The 17,990-nt window shown below is 37.4% G+C and overlaps 1 protein-coding gene across 2 annotated transcripts in view; it reads left to right on the top strand.

Annotated features, from left to right (window-relative positions):
- The window catches only part of LOC127417164 (oxysterol-binding protein 2-like), a 134,269-nt gene that overhangs the window by 44,698 nt on the left and 71,581 nt on the right, over nt 1-17,990 (top strand). Inside the window, exon 2 of one of the 2 annotated variants that reach the window (XM_051656930.1) lies at nt 7,747-7,783. The exons of the other annotated variant lie outside the window; for it this stretch is intronic. Coding sequence (XP_051512890.1) covers nt 7,747-7,783 — 37 coding nt within the window. The remainder of the gene's footprint in view (nt 1-7,746; nt 7,784-17,990) is intronic. 2 annotated transcript variants of the gene reach the window in all.

The following is a 17,990-nucleotide window of genomic DNA, read 5'->3' as shown; positions in this document are numbered from 1 at the left end:
GTAGCTGTAATGGCTTTAATGGATGTCTGTAAGTCAGAAATACAAGCTTTGTTTCCCATAAATAAAATCCCTCTTTGCTCTGGTGGTTTTGGTTACAGTACTGGACAAATTATTTGTGTTTCTCCAGTATAAGAAAAATGCTGCTTATCCCCCCCCCCCCCCACACACACACACAAAGAGATATTCTCTCGATGTTCATACCTGTATGAGAACAACAGTTGAGTTCTTCATAAACATTGCCTAATGGTTGAATGGTTTTGGGGGGTCATTTCCAACATTATATTCACATTCATTTCACCCTGGGCCCCAGTGCGGCTGCAAAAATGCTGCTTGTAGTTGCTCACTGATACACATGCTTTATCAGTTTGAGCCATGGTTCTCATGTGGGTGACACAAGTTTAAATCTGACTTGCATCATTTTCCCCATTTATAATTCCATATAAAAGACCAAAGATAAAGTTAATGACTCAGTGAAAAGGTTTAACAAATAAAACAAATTTCTGTGATCAAAACGAGTCATCACTATTTTTGGTTGATTTTCATGAATAAGAAAGGCTGAACTTTTTTTGTCAACTTCTAACAGACATGAACTAAAAGCCACAAAACTTGGATTGTGATTTCATGGGAAAAACACACACAGTTGAATGTGTGTTTCACAGTGTGCATGTTTTGGTAGCTGAGATAGTTGTAAATAATCAGTTGGGTCTGATCTTGGCTACAATAATTGGATTGCTGTCCTGTGGCTCTTTTAGATAAGCTGTCATCTGCATCTGATTATCTGTCTCTGAAAACATGTCACACAAACAAACAAGCATCACGGCATCTCCTTATTTTTAGACTCTCACTTTCCACTTGTTAGGTTTAACAGTCATCGTAATCTAGCAGATATGAGATTCCCGAGTGTTTTTGCTCCAGTACTGCATTCTAATGCATGCCATATCATTTGGCGCCGTATGGACCAGTCAGGTCAATGGCACAGTGTTCAAAGTGTCCACACACAGCCAGCTGGATCAGAGCCAGGGTCTTCAGGGCAAAAAGGGCAAGAAGAACTGACTGGTTAACATGCATAGAGACAGTTGAACAGGTGCAAGGTTCAATCCACTTTTAGAGAGGAGTGACTTAACCCTACAAAGCTGTGCATATCATATTTAATACATGATTTTCTAAAGCCTCTACATCATCAACATAACGAATATTTTACTGTAAAACCTGTTTTATGCAATCTACTAGATGTCTACTGCTTCCTGGTGAAAGTTGTCTTGCTCTTCTGAAAGTAGAAAACCTTGTAATATCATTTTCAAAATGGCCGCATTCGTACTGTCATGCACATATCTTTTTGCTGTGAAATCTTTGCTTATTTTGATAAAGTAAAATTAACAATAATGTTTATATTGTTACTGATATTTAAAAATGAGTATTTGCTGAATTAAAGCAGCTTGTGCTTGGTTAAAATATTGTATATTTGATAGAAAATTCATATTAAAATGCATTTATCCAATAGTCTATGTTACAACAGGCTTTGGAAGTATTTCTCTCAGTCACCATTATATTACATTTATGCCCACCAAAATAAAGAACACAGAGCTTGAAAATACTGACATATAATTAGATACACTGTATTTAAAGGGGGAACTAATATTGACAGTATGTGTATTTTTATTAGGGCTGTCGATTTACCGCACTAATTCAGTGCGATTTAATTATATAAAAATAATGTGTTAAAAAATGTTACACAATTAAAGGGTCACAGCACCCCCGTTTCAGCACAGTTGAGCTCTCACCACATTTTTAAATTATGCACTCAAAGTGGGCATGATCAGCAGCGGAGTGAGGGGAAAAGGGGGAGTGAACCCAACAACTGTCTGATCCACTCACTCAGCTTTATTTTAATAATGCAGTTAACAGCATCAAAGATTCTCACAATTGCTCGTAACAGAATGCACAAATAAATTATACACTGTTTTGTAAGCTCACAATACATTACTCACACTGGTAATTTATATATGTAATTTAATTAAGGGATAATCCATGGCTAGGTGTGCAACTGCGTTTAACAATTTTAAATGCACGATGTGGAGGCGAAGAACCACCCAACGCGAAGTGTTCAAAACACTCTGGATCCTGCAGATTTTGACCTGAGACATCGGTATGGTATCCATCAAGGCTGCACGATTGACTGAATTAAGAATGAATTCGCAGTTTGTCCTTGCACGGTAGCGCTTCACCGCAAAATGCCACCTGCATTTTGTTAACAAACAGCGCTTCTCATTCAGCATTTGAGTCAGATATGTGTGAGCGTGTGGCTATAGGCGGCACTTCAGCACAGAAACATAATATACACAACACATTACAGTTTAAAATCGTCTTGCATCGCCTTGCCGGAAAGCAAAAGATGCACTTAATAGATCCTGATTTCCTTCTCTCACCCTCCGTGCAAAACAAGCTGAATTCCACGATATTAGCTATGCTGATAAAAGTGGTTAGGAAATGTTTTCAATTGCTATTGCTCACTCTGCTTGCTCTGTAATGTTATGTTGTTATGGTTACAAACAACGCATTAATATGGAACAGTGATTAAAACTGACTACCTGTACCTGTGCATTCAATGGTTTAAACTGGACGTATTCCAGCCAATCAGAATCGAGTATTCGAACAGACCATGGTATAATATGCTAAAAAATGCCAAGCCATGGACTCTGTATTGAAAATATGTTAATGTTTTTTACACTTTAATAACTTTTGTGACTTATTCCAAGACAATGATTTACAAATATAAGTGCTTAGATTAGTTAACACACTTACATTAGGGATGGATGTATGGATGGATGGATGGATAGCATTTGTGTCTGGGACAATGTAAACCACAACTCTAACGACTCTAACGCATTCTCATACTCATGTTAATAAATGCGTGCTGTGCGAATATTTAAAAGATGTTGCCTTTGAATGAAAGCCTGTCCTGTCCCGTCCCTCTGTCAGTGTGGTGGGGGGAACTTGCGTCACAGTACTATCAACTCTTTAAACTGACTGTTGGCACTTGAGATTTTGAAGCGCTGGTCAAATCCATGGCAACGACTTGCTTGTCAAAGGGTAAAGGCCACTCCTTCTAGGTGTTTCCATCCATAGAACTGCCGCTCACTGGATGTTTTTTGTTTTTGGCACTGTTGGTGCCAGATGGGCTGGTTTGAGTATTTCTGTAACTGCATATCTCTTGGGATTTTCACACACAACAGTCTCTAGAATTTAGTCAGAATGGTGCCAAAATACAAAAAGTTCTGTGGATGGAAATGCCTTGTTGATGAGAGAGGTCAACAGAGAATGTCCAGACTGGTTCGAACTGACAAAGTCTACGGTAACTCAGATAACTGCTCTGTACAATTGTGGTGAGAAGAATATAATCTTGATGTATACCTGTTAACATCTCAAAAAATGTGTTGTAGTGTTTCACGACTCTTTAATCATGTACCCGGACTGTAATAAGGAAGATTTCTAAGCAATTCCAGCTTGAAAAACCACCTGTTTTCTCCAGGGAGCAGTAAGCGAAACTTCAGCTGTATAGGCAATGCGCAGCTCAACAGAGAACTAACCAACCCTTCATCAGAAAGCACAACACAAGGACATGTTCTTGTGTTCAAAACACAGATGGATGGAGCGCAAATCTGAATTTATGGATCTCAAGAATTAAACTATGTTAGGGGGCCTGGGTAGTTTAGCAAGTAAAGACGCTGAGTACCACACCTGGAGTCGCAAGTTCGAATCCAGTGACTTCAGTCAGGCTTCCTAAGCAACCAATTGGCCTGGTTGCTAGGGTGGGTAGTCACGTTGGGTTAACCTCCTCGTGGTCGCTATAATGTGGTTCTCACTCTCAGTGGGGCGCGTGGTGAGTTGTGTGTGGATGCCGTGGAGAATAGCGTGAAGCCTCCACACGTGATAAGATGCGCAGATTGCTCTAAATCCTCATGGTGGCATAGTGGTTTGCCTCAATCTGGGTGGCGGAGGACGAATCTCAGTTGCCTCCATGTCGAAGAATGAATCTCAGTGGAGGCAACTGAGATTCGTCCTCTGCCACCCAGATTGAGGTGAGCCACTACACCACCATGAGGATCTAGAGCACAATGGGAATTGGGCATTCCAAATTGGGTAGAAAAGGGGAGAAAAATCTTTAAACATAGTTTAAAAGAATTAAACTACGTTTAACTTGACACAGTGACCTAAAAATGGTATGTTTATGACGTGACGCAACCAGTGTGAGATGCTCCAAAAGTGTCCGTCTGATGCAGATGTACATTGACGGGTCCTTAGACAAGACATCATAATAAATCTCAGACTGTTCAGTTGCAAAATGGATTGCTGTGAACTTTAGGCTAATGATTGGCTAATGTTTAATGATATGTAAATGAGCAATACATTGGATTCTAAAGTCACTTTTGCATTGTTTTATCAATGCTTAGCTCCTCTGCCACAATAATGTAATGCATTTTAATTATCTGAATATTATTTTTTTTATAAATAATATATATATATATATATATATATATATATATATATATATATATATATATATATATATATTAGTATACTGTATATATGCAGCCTTCTCTGTCATTATGAAAATCTTTTGTTTTACATTACAAGCTATTATGATGTCATCTTACTATAACCCCAGCAAAAAAAAAAAAAAAAAAGGTTTTACAGTTTCACTCTTATAAATGTCAATATTGTGTTTGGTGCATAAAAAGCATATGAGATCAAGACATGAGACCGAGAGCACAAGGAGAAAAAACACACCAAAATAAATTAGAACCGGTTACAAGATCCCGACAGTAAATAATACCTTATCAAAAGGGTCGGAATCCTGACAGAGTGCTGCTTTGCTGCCTAAGTCTACATAGGCAGCTGTTTTTTTTTTTTGTTTTTTTTAAATAAGCTTCCTAAATATCAAGGAACCTCATAAGTGATCATTTTGGAATGCTCTACATAGGCATCAATTCCGCACATCACACAAATAACATTCTGCACGGGAGACTCTAGTTCACAACTGATTTAAATAAAGTTTGATGTAGTATGTTGCTAAGCTAACATCATGATACTCTAATAAGCATAAAAATGCACATCACACACAGTTATTGGGTAAAATAGTATCTTTTTCATCACACTGAACCATTTTATCAATTCTTTTCAGCCTTTGCATCAAGAGTGTGCCTTTTATGCCTAGGATTGTCATGTGGGCTGTATAGCAGACTACCTTTATGTCTCATTTCAGACTAAACCCTCTTGATGTCTTGTTTATTTCACAAATTGACTTGGTTTAATGCTTGGTTTATTACCTTTATGAATATTGACACCAAGGCATTCACAGTTATTTAATATGTCTCTGAGTTTGGTGTGTGTGTGTGTGTGTGTGTGTGTGTGTGTGTATAATTCATCGTCTGTGTGTGTTTTGACAGGCAGCTGTAATTGAATGGGAGTGTTTGTGGATTTGGTCTCAAAGGTCTGTCATTATAAAGATCTCGCAGGCTGTTATTGAGGACTTATAAGCCACTTTCACACATGAAACCTGGTAAATTGCTGTAAAATTGTTGGATTACCTTTACTGATAAATTAACCACATCTGCTATGTACACATGCAATGGTTTCTGTCTTTTTTCCCGTATTGCTACCATTCACACATCAGCACCAAAATGCCATTAAACTCTCGTTATTTTATCAGTCGACAAATTTCTACATTCACTCAGATGAAGAGAAGTGCTTGAAGGCTGGATTACACTACACCACTTCTAAAATCTGAACAGAATCTAAAAATACTTGGTATCACACACTTACCGAGGATGTAAAATGCTACAGACAGAAACTGGGAATCACACACACTAAAGGCTGAGGATCACTCCGGCTGTCAAGTCGATCTGATTACAAACTCATGTGGAAACACATGCCCTCATTCTAGGAGACACATTACAGATGTAAACAAACATGGATGGACGAATTCTGTTGGTTGCTCATCATATGATTTCAGATTTGAGTCATGGAGCATCATACACTACAAGATTTCCTCTATAGTCGGCTCTAAAATATCAAATATTTTTTATATCCTCCGACTACATGGAATAATTTAATTTGATGAAATTTTTTTGACTCCAGGGTAACTGAATCTTCTCCGTCTTATGTCAGCGCATCCTGAGTCTGACCTCGTATGTGCTCAAACAGTTAATCTTACGACTCTGTTCACACATAGCATCAAAACTTAACTTTTTAGGTTGTTACAACTTCTCATTCAGGGAAATAGCCACTGCTAAATTTACCAGTATTTTCAAATGGGTTGTTCACACATGACCTCTAAACTGAAAATTGCAGTAAATGTTCTTGAAAAGGCTGTATGTGTGAAAGCGATTATAGTTTGTATGTGTCACTCTCTCAGTAAGCAGAACCAATCAGAGTTTTGTAACCCTGCAGCTGATTGACTGTCTAACTTGCTGATGGACATGTGTCACAGGCTTAAAGGGATAGTACACCCAAAAATAAAGCATCTTGTCACCATTTACTCACCCTAACTTGTTAATACTTTAATACTGAAACACAAGATGGAAAAATCCTCAAGAATGTTGACGCTTCTTTTTTCACATATTGAAAGTGAATGGAGACTTGGGCTGTGAAAATTGACGACAACTGTGAAATGAAACAAATGAAAGGATGGGAATTATCAGTAATACAATTGTTAGACAAATCAAAACTATCTTATATTTTAGCTTCTTCAATAAGCCATTCTTTGCCTTGATAACAAGTTGTGCAATTTTTTACGACAACCCTACAAACGTTTTAACTTCTTGAGGGACAATTCTCTTGAAGTAGTTCTCATATATTCTGGGCACTTGTTGGCTGCATTTCCTTCACCTTCTGGCCCAATGCATCCAATTGAAAAAAAATAAATTCTTAAATGTAAAATTTTAGTTTTGTAAGAAATTCATACATTTTCAACTTATATTTACTAAATTAATTTCAGCGTTCAAACATATGCCTTTAGATCAAAAGGTCTTTCAGGTCATGATATGATTCAATCAGATTTATGCAAACTTTTGACTGGGACTTTATAAAAAATGCATGTTATTTCATGTCTCTGTTCACAGTTCTCTATTTGAACCACATAGGGTTGTGAATTCTTATCCCCTCTAAAAATAGGCTACACAAACTCACTCCTACAGTGCTGAGAATGTTTTAAAAACCTGTGATTTATGTTCCTGTGATTTTGACTTGACGTGTCGGCACCATGATGAGTTTCGTAGGGGAGCATTTTAAATTTCTAGGGTGGCACACATTAACTTTACCCTAACTGTACTGTACACAACTAAAATTACTGGTTGTCACCTTCTGTAGGACAAAACGACCTTCATGACCCTAAAAACACAACAGATATTTAAAATATTATTTACACTTTTTTTAACCCTGCTAGAAAATGGAACAAAATCAAGCACACGATTGTTTAAAAAACAGAGATTCAGATAAGTTACAAAAAAACTAGCGAGGTGCGTGAGGGAATTTTCACTTTCACTTTCAAAATTAAATTTTGATCTGTTTCTCACCCACACTTATCATATCACTTCTGAAGATGTGGATTTAAACACTGCAGTCTTATAGATTACTTTTAATGTGGCTTTTATGTGATTTTTGGAGCTTCAAATGTCTGGCCACCATTCACTTGCATTGTAAGTACCAACAGAGCTGAAATATTCTCTTTAAAATCTCTGTTTGCAGAATAAAGAAAGTCATACACATCTGGGATGGCATGAGGGTGAGTAAATGATGAGAGAATTTTATTTTTTGGGTGAACTATACCTTATATTATATTATATTATATTATATTATATTACTTATATTATATACTCATATTTGAGCTTGACCACATGTCTATAGTGGCTTAGTAAAAGCCATTTAATACAGTATATATATATATATATATATATATTTATTAGTCCCTGGAAATGTCATTCTTTACTTAGTTGTAGAGATATGGGATATATTGCAGAAATTGTGCTAGAAAAAATCTTTATCCGTCACTCTGATGGACTGAGTTGTAAAATGTCTGTCAGGGTCTATTTTAATCCGTCATACTTCTTTTCATTTTATAAGTACTAGAGCAATATTCAGGGGGCATAACATCCATTATAATGTTACCTGCGGCTTTAAAAGTAAACCATCCGAGCGGAAACTTTTACATACTGTTGTAACATCTGAGGTTGTTACCCCTCCTACCAACCACCAGAGGGAGCCCTCTCCCGAATACTAAATCTATACCGTTTCTTCTTTGGTGACTTAAACTATATAAATACCATGCTGTTCCATTTTGACTTTGCGAAGTATTGCCAGTTTACCCTGCCTTACCAAGAGTTTTTCCATTGCAGTTGCTGATTGTTCTCTTGTTATGACCATTGCCAGTTTTCCTGGATTTACTGCCTTTGGATACCCCTTTGTTTTGTTTGCCTTGTTGGACTGTCTTTTTGGTTTATTGGATTATACCGCCTGCTTAACAACTACCTCTATTTGCCTGGCGATTTGGATTGTTTGCTTGTGTACTTTAATAAACTTCCTGCACATGGATCCTAACACCGTCTCCATGGCCAGTTCGTTACAACTGTACATGCACAAGTTCACTGAACTTTTTCAGTGTGCTTTATTTCAAAATAAAGTGAAACAGATGAGAAGCACACACATTTCTGAAGTTCAGTTACAGGTCCTCCACTAAAATAACTGAGAATTCTGCTTTAAAGGAATGTTCTGGGTTCAATACAAGTTAAGCTCAATTGAAAGCATTTGTGGCATAATGTTAATAACCACAAAAATTAATTTCGACACGTTCCTCCTTGTCTTTAAAAAAGCAAAAATTGAGGTTACAATTTTTTTACGTTAAAATACTCACTTTTTCAAAAGTATAACCACAAGACATAAAGGATATACGTTTAAACATGATTTTAGTGTGATAAAAACACTTACAAACCTTTTCTGTGTAAAGTTATTGCCAAGTTATTGTCAACAAACCCTAAAACGACTGGAAAAATTACGATTTAAACAACTTTACAGCTCAAATAATACATGAGTTTTAACAGAAGAATTAATGCAGGTGCTTTTATCAAATTATAAGCTTCACATTTCTGTGTTTAAACCCTCCAAAAATTGGCCACGTTCACTTTCATTGTCCCCATTCACTTCCATTGGAAGTGCCTCACTGTAACCTTTTTTTTTTTTTTTTTTTTTTTAAGAAAAAGAGGAACCAGTCGAAATTAATTTTTGTGGTAATTAACATTATGCGAAAAATGCTGTCGATTGAACTTAACTTGTATTGAACCCGGAACTTTTCTTTAAGGGTGTGTTCACACTTGGCAGGTTTGGTTCGATTAAAACGAACTCTGGTGCAATTGCTCTGTTAGTGCGGTTCATTTGAACAAGTGTGAACGCTGCCACCCGAACCTTGGTGCGCACCAAACAAACGGACCGAGAATGCCTGAATAGTGGGTCTCGGTCCGCTTCCAGACGAACTCTGGTGCAGTTCGATTGATATATGAACGCAACATGGACCAAAGACGTCTAAACGGACAATAACAGGAAGTAATTTGCCTAATACCGACCTCAAGCATACCTGGTTCTTCTCATCATAGGAGCTATGTTGCCCATTACAGTTCGGTACAGGCGTCGGAACCGCCGTCAGCTGTCCTTGCAGCATATCTTCATTTGTGTGTGCAACGGAGGAATTCCTGGTGCTGTTTTGACTCCTTTACACATTTTATTAGCTCTTCGTTTGTTCTCAGCTGGTAAAAATACCACCACATATACATATATAAATCTAATGAGCGCATTTAGCCCAGCAGCCAGCATTGTTTTGAATGTTCGGCAAGTTCCATCGCAAAATATACGTCATAAAAGCTGTCCAATCAGGATGTGAATTTTTCCTGATGCCTTTTGTTTTGTATCTTTAGGTTCGGTGTTAAAAATGCCAGTGTGAATGCTAAGCGATCCAGGACTAAATGTATCATTTTCTTTTTTGGTCCAGACCAAGAGAACTGAACTGCAAGTGTGAATACACCCTAAAGATCATGTTTGCACTTAGATTAAATGCAAGTATAATTGGTAGTTGGATGCGCCACTTTTTCGCGCTTTTCATTCTTGTACTTTTTTGTGCTTTATTATCATGCAGTAACATGATTGATGTATGCCGTCATTAAATCAGAGACCCTTCCTTCTAAATCCGAACACAAGTGGTCAAAAGAGGTCCATTTAAAATTATCTGTGGTAATGGTGATGGCGCCTGTCCACTTGTGATCGGGATCACCCAAAAGAATCTTAATACCAGGTAATAATCAGGGCACACACACACACAGTGGGAGTGTGTGTGAGAGAGAGTGAAGTCAAAATGATGCACTAAGCTAAAATATTTTCTTCTTTCTTTTTTATCTGGCAAAATGACAGACAGCATTTGGAATTATCCGTCAATTTTTAAAAAAATTTATAAATGATGCAAAATTTCGGTTAATGCAACCCCTGGGAAAGAACAGTTAGGAAGATGTATATTTCTCTTAGCAAAATTTATACAGAATGTTTAAAACTGATTTGTGTAATTTCTGCACCACTAGCATCACCAAACAGAATTGCAAAAATAATGACTGAATGTTTTTAAACAGTTGTCCTGAATATCATGAACCCGCACCGCTGATCCACTGTGTTTACACTTTTTGGGGATATCAACCTACTAATGGCTTACTTATAGCTATCTCTGCATATTATTGTAAATAAGGAGAACGTTTTTTAACTTTGAAAAATGTATATACTTCAGCTTTAACTCTTTTTGTAATAAATTTTTTCAGCCATTTTGAATGGTTGCAATTATTTGACTACATACCGCATTACACTGCCTCTATCTCATATTATATTTCAATATTCATGCTTAAAGCTTCTGCAATAGTCATTTCTTGTGAAGAAGCTGTGGATATGCTTGCCCTTAAAGGAATATTCCGTGTTCAATATAGGTTAAGCTTACATTTGTGGCATAATATTAATTACCACAAAAAATTATTTCGACTAGTCCGTCCTTTTCTTTAAAAAAAAGTTACAGTGAGGCACTTACAATGGAAGTGAATGGGGCCAATTTTTGGAGGGTTTAAAGGCAGAAATGTGAAGATTATAATTTTATAAAAGCACATACACTATCGGTCAAAAGTTTTGAAACACTTATTCTTTATTATAATTTTCTTTTTCCACATTTTAGAATAATAGTAAAGTCATCAAAACTATGGAATAACATAAATGGAACTATGGGAATTATGTTGAGACTAAACAAAATCCAAAATAAATCAAAACTGCGTTATATTTTAGCATCTTCAAAGTAGTCACCCTTTGCCTAGAATTTGCAGACATGCACGCTTGACATTTTCCCAAACAACTTCTTGAGGTATCACCCTGGGATGCCTTTTAAACAGTATTGAAGGTGTTCCCATCTATGTTGGGCACTTATTGGCTGCTTTTCTTTTTTGGTCCACGTCATCAATTTCAGAAACTTTTTTTTAAATTAAATTTTAGTTTTATAATGAAATAAATTAATATGGTGGCACAATGATATTTTTGTCTACAAAACTAATTCCAAACATTTAAGCATATGCCTTCAGATCAAAAGATTCTTAAGATCATGAGAAACATTTCAGTCAAGTGTTTCAAAACTTTTGACCAGTAGTGTACATTAATTCTGCTGTTAAAACTTGTATATTATTTGAGCTGTTAAGTTTTTTTAAACCAAAGTTTTGAGGTTTTAGGGTTTATGGCATTACGTTGCCATTACAATGCAAAAATGAATAATTTTACACAAAAAGGTTATTTTTTTCACACTAAAATCATTTTGACACATATTGTTTATGCCTTATGTCTATACTTTTGAAACAGTGAGATCTTACAGTTTACAGATTGGCCTCATTCACTTCCATTGTAAGTGTCTCACTGTAACCTAGATTTTTGCATTTTTTAAAGAAAAGGAGAGACAAATCGAAATAAAGTTTTGTGGTAATCACCATTATGCCCCAAAGTCTGTCGATTGAGCTTAACTTTTGTCGAGCCCGGAATATTCCTTTATATATTCCTTTATTTAGATTGAAAAATCTGATCATAGATATGATTGCGGTCAGGAGATCATGTAATAATTGTGACTGGCCTGTCTCTAGTGTGCTATATGCCCTTCATTCTCTTCATCTTTTACGCTTTTTTATTTCTGTTGCCAAATATCTGACAAATATAATTCACAGTCGCTGTTGTTCATTGGAGGGACTCAGTGGTGGTGATTGCTGATCTGAAACTGCTGCATGGGGGAAGGTGAATAAGTCTCCTCGTTTGCAGTATGAAATAAAAACCATCATTTAGGTTGGGGTTTAAATGACCCAAAAAAGAGCAGCCAAAAAGACTTTTACACATCAGGGATGCAATCTTCAATGATAATGAAAACATGAAACAGGAAGTCAATGAGTGCAGTTAGGAGAGCATGTTGGATTGTGTGTGTGGGGGTGGGTAGGTCAGGTTTTGTCTACATAAGATAGTAAAACCTGAAATCACCTATAGTATAGGTGGGAATCAGCCAATGGTCCCGACTCCCCGCTGAGAAAATGGTTTAATAAACATACTAAATGATGAATGTCTTAAATATTAAAAATGCAGAAAGGTTTTTGTGAGGCTTAAGTTTAGAGGTAGTGTTAAGAGATAGAAAATATAATTAGCTCAATATAAAAGCAACAGAAGTCAATGAAAAGTGATAGAAAGACAAAGGTGTGTGTGTGTGCCTGCCCAAAAGTGAGCTAAAACTGACGAAACCTCCCTTTGGGCACATTCAGGGACATCCTCATTTGGATAAATCAATACATAAATGAAGCAAGTAAATTTTTCTTATTTCTTTGAGGGGTGTGTTTAGGGTTAGTCTATAGTAATTATTATAATTAACTTTATATATATATATATATATATAAAAAATAGAAGTCTAAGGTTTATCCTCATATATGGAAGATAGCTAAGTAATCATGTACTTATGTATGTGTAAGCATGTGTGTGGCGTGTGCGCTCTTGCATGATCTTTTGTACTTGTCAGTGTGAATGAATATAGTTGAGCCTGATGGATGGCACCCACACACAAACACACTCACTAATACACCCATTATTGAAGCTGACCTTGCGGTGCAGTAGCAGTAATAGAGTATTACACAGTGGCAGTAGACTCTGCTGGTGTGTGTGTATGTACAAGAGTCTGTAGTGCTTGTGATTGTTACAGAACAACAGTGACCTTGTCGTGCTTTAAACGTTCAGGGCACTGCAGCGGACACTGAGCACTACTGGGGCTGAGTGTGTGTGTTTCTGTATGTTGGAGAGTCATGGGTTTGTAATGAACTAAGAAAATGGAGAGATACTAGACTGGAATTCTCTATTGGTGTACATATTGTTACTTATTGATGGGGTTATGTGGTGAAGTGGTTAAAGTACAGGGTTGGAAACCAGAAGGTTGCTTATTGGAAGCGAGCTGACGGCTGTCAATACAGACTGATCGCGCTTTGAATTTGGCAACAGTAGGTCCAACGTTTTGCTGCTGAAATCGGCCTGTGCTTACCGAAATTTGAATCATTGCCCCCCAGTGGCTGAAGCTGGAAATGTTGTTGAATGATGTGTCACATGTGAGCTCCAGTTTCTGGGTGAAATGTCCACAGAGTGGCACCAAAGGTTAGCTGTATTTTTTGTTGTAAATTATGTAATACAGTCAACAGGAATGCATGTTTTATTAACCATACTCCTAACCGTCAGTGGAGTAAAAATAATTTTTTAAGTGAAAAAGCAAACTCTGAATCATGTTCATCATTGTTTTAGTAAGAGTGATTACTTCATGGTTCCCATGGGACCAGAACCCATGTCTTGGAGCACTAGAGGGAAATGTGTTCACACTTGAATTGATGTAAAAATGTGTGATGGGGATAGCCCTTGTCAGCAATTTTCCAGAATGGGGTTGATTTCAGGGTACATGAACTTTTGGAAGCAACATGTCGATTTCCTGTGAGATCATGTTGGTCAATATCATGCCCTGTAAGCATATTTACTTTCTTGATACAATTGTTTTGGTCATATTATGCACAATATATTCAGTGCATGTTATTTCAAAGAAAACAAAATGTTTGTCTTTGTAATCTTTCATCAAAATGTAATAACTTGCTCCGCCTCTGAAACAACTTTTAGTTTTGACTGAAGTCACCAATCCACACTGCTCCATTTCCATATGGGGAATGTTTTCACAATCCAATAAATTCCTGATGGATAAAATAAAGGCCCTGCCCTAAATTGTTTTCTAATAAAGATTTTTTTCACTTAGAAATACTCCAGATCACGAAAGTAAAATGCTTTGCGAACACCATTTCATGTTTACGTTAACCTCAAGTTGCTGGAGGGGCATTGTCCTTGCAAAACTACCAGTTTTCAAAACTGATTACTCTGAGCTATTAGTCGACTAAGGAATCATTTTCTTATTTGATATTTTTGTCTTGCTTTCCAGTAAAAATAACTAAACATTCTGAAAACAAAATATGTTTACTTGACAAGCAATATCCCTTTGTACAAAAAAAAATCCCCTTGACTTAAGTTTATTTTTCTTAACGCATTGTAGATTTTTTTTCTTCTTTTAAGCATGTTTAAGCAAGAATGTTTAGATATTTTTACTGGAAAACAAGACAAAATATTAATTAAGAAAAACAAATTCTTAGCAGTGGCTGCATTATGTCAATGTGACCTAATCGACTGCTAGTGAAACTTTTGTAATGCTTCACTTTTTGTACTGCTGTCTCCTTAAGATGAATCGCTTATGATGTGTTATTCCTCTTTTGTAAGTCGCTTTGGATAAATGCAGTTGCCAAATTAATAAATGTAAATGTAATCAGATGTGTGTCATAGAGATATATGGATGCTAAGCACAGCCCTTAGGTTCCACCAATGGGCCAAATGGTTCTGAGCACGGTGATGAATGGTTCCAGTAGCATTTCCACTTGAGCACTGTTTGGCACAGCACGATTACAAACTGTTCTTATCATGGATTTCTTGGCACAGTTAGCTAACCGTGCTTAACCTCGCTCAACTGTGTTGGTGGAATGGCTTTAGTATGTGGCAACTCACGATTGTCAATTTGAAACTCGCTCCAATGTGTACCGCTCATGCCATCACCAACTGACATATTTGTTACTTACATTCATGCAATACAGTGCAAAAAGTAACCGTAAGCCTCCTCTATCTCTCTCAGTTTGATTGAGTACTCCAGTTCAAACAAATAAGGCTGGGCATAGAAATGCATCTACTCTTCAGATACAAACTCTTCAGACATTTTTGTAAGTACTGTTTTCTGGTTTGTGTGCAGCTGTGTTTTGTTCTGTTGTTACTATCGCTGTGGAGGACCTGTTTTTAGATAAACAAAACAAGTTTTTGATTGAAAGGCACATCTCGCGAGCAGGTGCAGAGTAGCTGCTGCTCTTGTTCACTCTCATGAACCCGCACAGGTCAGCAATGGTTGGTCAAGAGTTTCACTTATTAATACATGAGATTTTGGTTTGCTTCTCACCAAACCTTATCATATGCCTTCAGAACAAGTCATGAATCGTATACAATAGTTTGTTATACTGAATTATACTTTTGTGTCCTTTTGAAGCTTGAAGAGGTGGTCACCATAAACTACCATTGTATGACATCACTGAGCACAAACTTTTGTACAATTTCTCCCTTTGTGTTAAGAAAAATAAAGAAAGTTATGTGGGGTTATAACAACTGAATTTTCATTTTGGGGTGAACTATCCCTTTAATGGCCAAATACAAAGCACATTAAAATCATTGCAATATTCACGCTATTGCTTAATCTTATATCATCAGCAAAATCATTGCAATTATATAATGAATATTCAATAAATCTCCCAGCCCCAGCAAGGTGTGTGTGTTTATGAAAGCAAGGGCAGAAAATGTGTCCAACAGTCTATTCCAGTCCAAGACAGCAGTGTACTGCAGACTACTGTACTGGATCCCTCCCTTCCCTCCCCCCTTACTTTCTCTCTCTGTCCTGCTCTACACTGCATTAAGCTGTGCATGAGGAGAGGAATGCCAGTGTCCTGCTCTATCAGTGTGTGTGTGTTCTGAAGGTTAGGCGGGTTAGTGAGGATATGAAATCAAGGCCGTTAAGGTCTATAATTGTTCTGGCTCTAGAGAGAAGTCTTTGCTCCTTTGCAGCATGACGGTGAGCGCATTTGCAAGCGTGCGCCTGTGTTTGTTGCTGAATGAGAAGACTCAGCAGTGTGGCCGCTTCTCCCTGCTGTCAGGCAGCTGATGTAGTAGTCCACCGTACTTCCTGTGCAGCGGTTGGTTGCGTGAACGCGTGTGAGGAGCAGCGGGCCTGTAGCGTGGTGGAATGAAGAGTGGAGCATGCTGGGGACCGGGAACAGTGCGCTCCTTTTGCAGCTCGGGCTGTCTGAGCCGCCTCGGCCACGGTCAGTGTGCTCACTCTGGAGGAAGAGATGACACTTCCTCTTCTTTATCACACACTCCTGCTCCTCTCGCTCTCGTACGGGCCCCGACTCGCTCCTCCTCGTTCTGTCATCTCTTGAACCTCACCTGCCTCAGAGGTATGCTTTTATGCTGTCCATCTGCCTTTTTATTCTATGTCTGCCAGTCTTCTTGTCAGGAAGCATGGGTCAGCAGGGCACAATATTAAAAAGGGCCAGTGTAAGAGAGTTCCGGGCCAGTTGATGGAGCTCTTTTGGACTAGTGCTGCAGTGTTACTAACTCTTGTGTTTGCTGATGATGTACATGTTTTTTTTTTTTTTTGCCTTGCAAATATTTGGTTTTCTCTGATGTATTGAATGTTGTTACAAATTCTGCTGATATAAATATGACACCAAGTTAAAGTTATCTAGCTGGCCAACATAGACTTGACAGCATCCATTTGAATGGTTTGAAAATGATAAACAAATGTGTGTGTTTGTGAATTTATAGCTACTGTATCTATGGAGCAAATATAGCAAATCAAAAACCTAATACATTATTATTTTTAAATAAAAATAGATTTTTCTGTGGTAAGGCCTCTGAAAATGTTGGCAGGGCAGGTAAAAAAGTGAGCATTCCTTACTTTACTGTGTAGCTTGCACTCTCTCTCTCTCTTTAGTTCTCTCTTTCTCTCTCTCTCTCTCTCTCTCTCTCTCTCTCTCTCTGACTTGTATTTGTACATAAATGTAAACATTGCTGTTTATTGTTACATTTGAATGAGCTCTTGTTTGGTGGTGATATCATCAGAGGAAGTCTGATATTGTGGAAGTTTGGTATTGTGGTTGTGTTCTACACCATGTTTTATTATGGTATTGTAATATACTGTATGATATGCCACATGCAATTCAGTTGGTTCTGTGTAGTATGGGACTTAGTTTCTGTTTTACTTCAATGCTCAGTGTGAAACAGTTACAGTTTTCTGTTTGATATTATGGCATACGTAATGTAGGTGTGTGAGTTTGACGTGTTAAAAGAGTGTGCACAAAAACATACAATGCTGCCTTTGAATTTGGCCAAAACAAGTATCTTAGAAAGCAGCATAACTTTTGAGCTAACTACTGTTTTCATGTCAAGACCAATGTTGTCTTAAATAGCCCATAAAATCAAATCTGTTATGACTTGCCCCTTCCAAATTTCCTGCTTTAATATGTAATACCTCAACACAGCAAAGAAAACCTCTTTCGTCAAGCGATGAAGCTCAGTAGGTTTTGAAACAGAGTATTTATGCGTAATGAAGGGAAAGAAGGTCAGATGTGATGCAGGTGGGACTGGTTGTGTTTTCCTGATGTTATGGATCATGAACTGTCAGAACCGATCAGTGGCTGCAATGTGATCAATGAAAGAAAGGTTGTCTAGGACAAGCTTTTTTTGCTCCAGGAGGCAGCAGCTGTGTGACCTTCAACAGTGCTGGACTGAGATTGACA

This window comes from Myxocyprinus asiaticus, chromosome 3, assembly GCF_019703515.2.
Source record: "Myxocyprinus asiaticus isolate MX2 ecotype Aquarium Trade chromosome 3, UBuf_Myxa_2, whole genome shotgun sequence".
Lineage (NCBI taxonomy): Eukaryota > Metazoa > Chordata > Actinopteri > Cypriniformes > Catostomidae > Myxocyprinus > Myxocyprinus asiaticus.
Note: the sequence above shows the minus strand (reverse complement) of the source record. Positions and strands in the feature narration are given on the sequence as shown.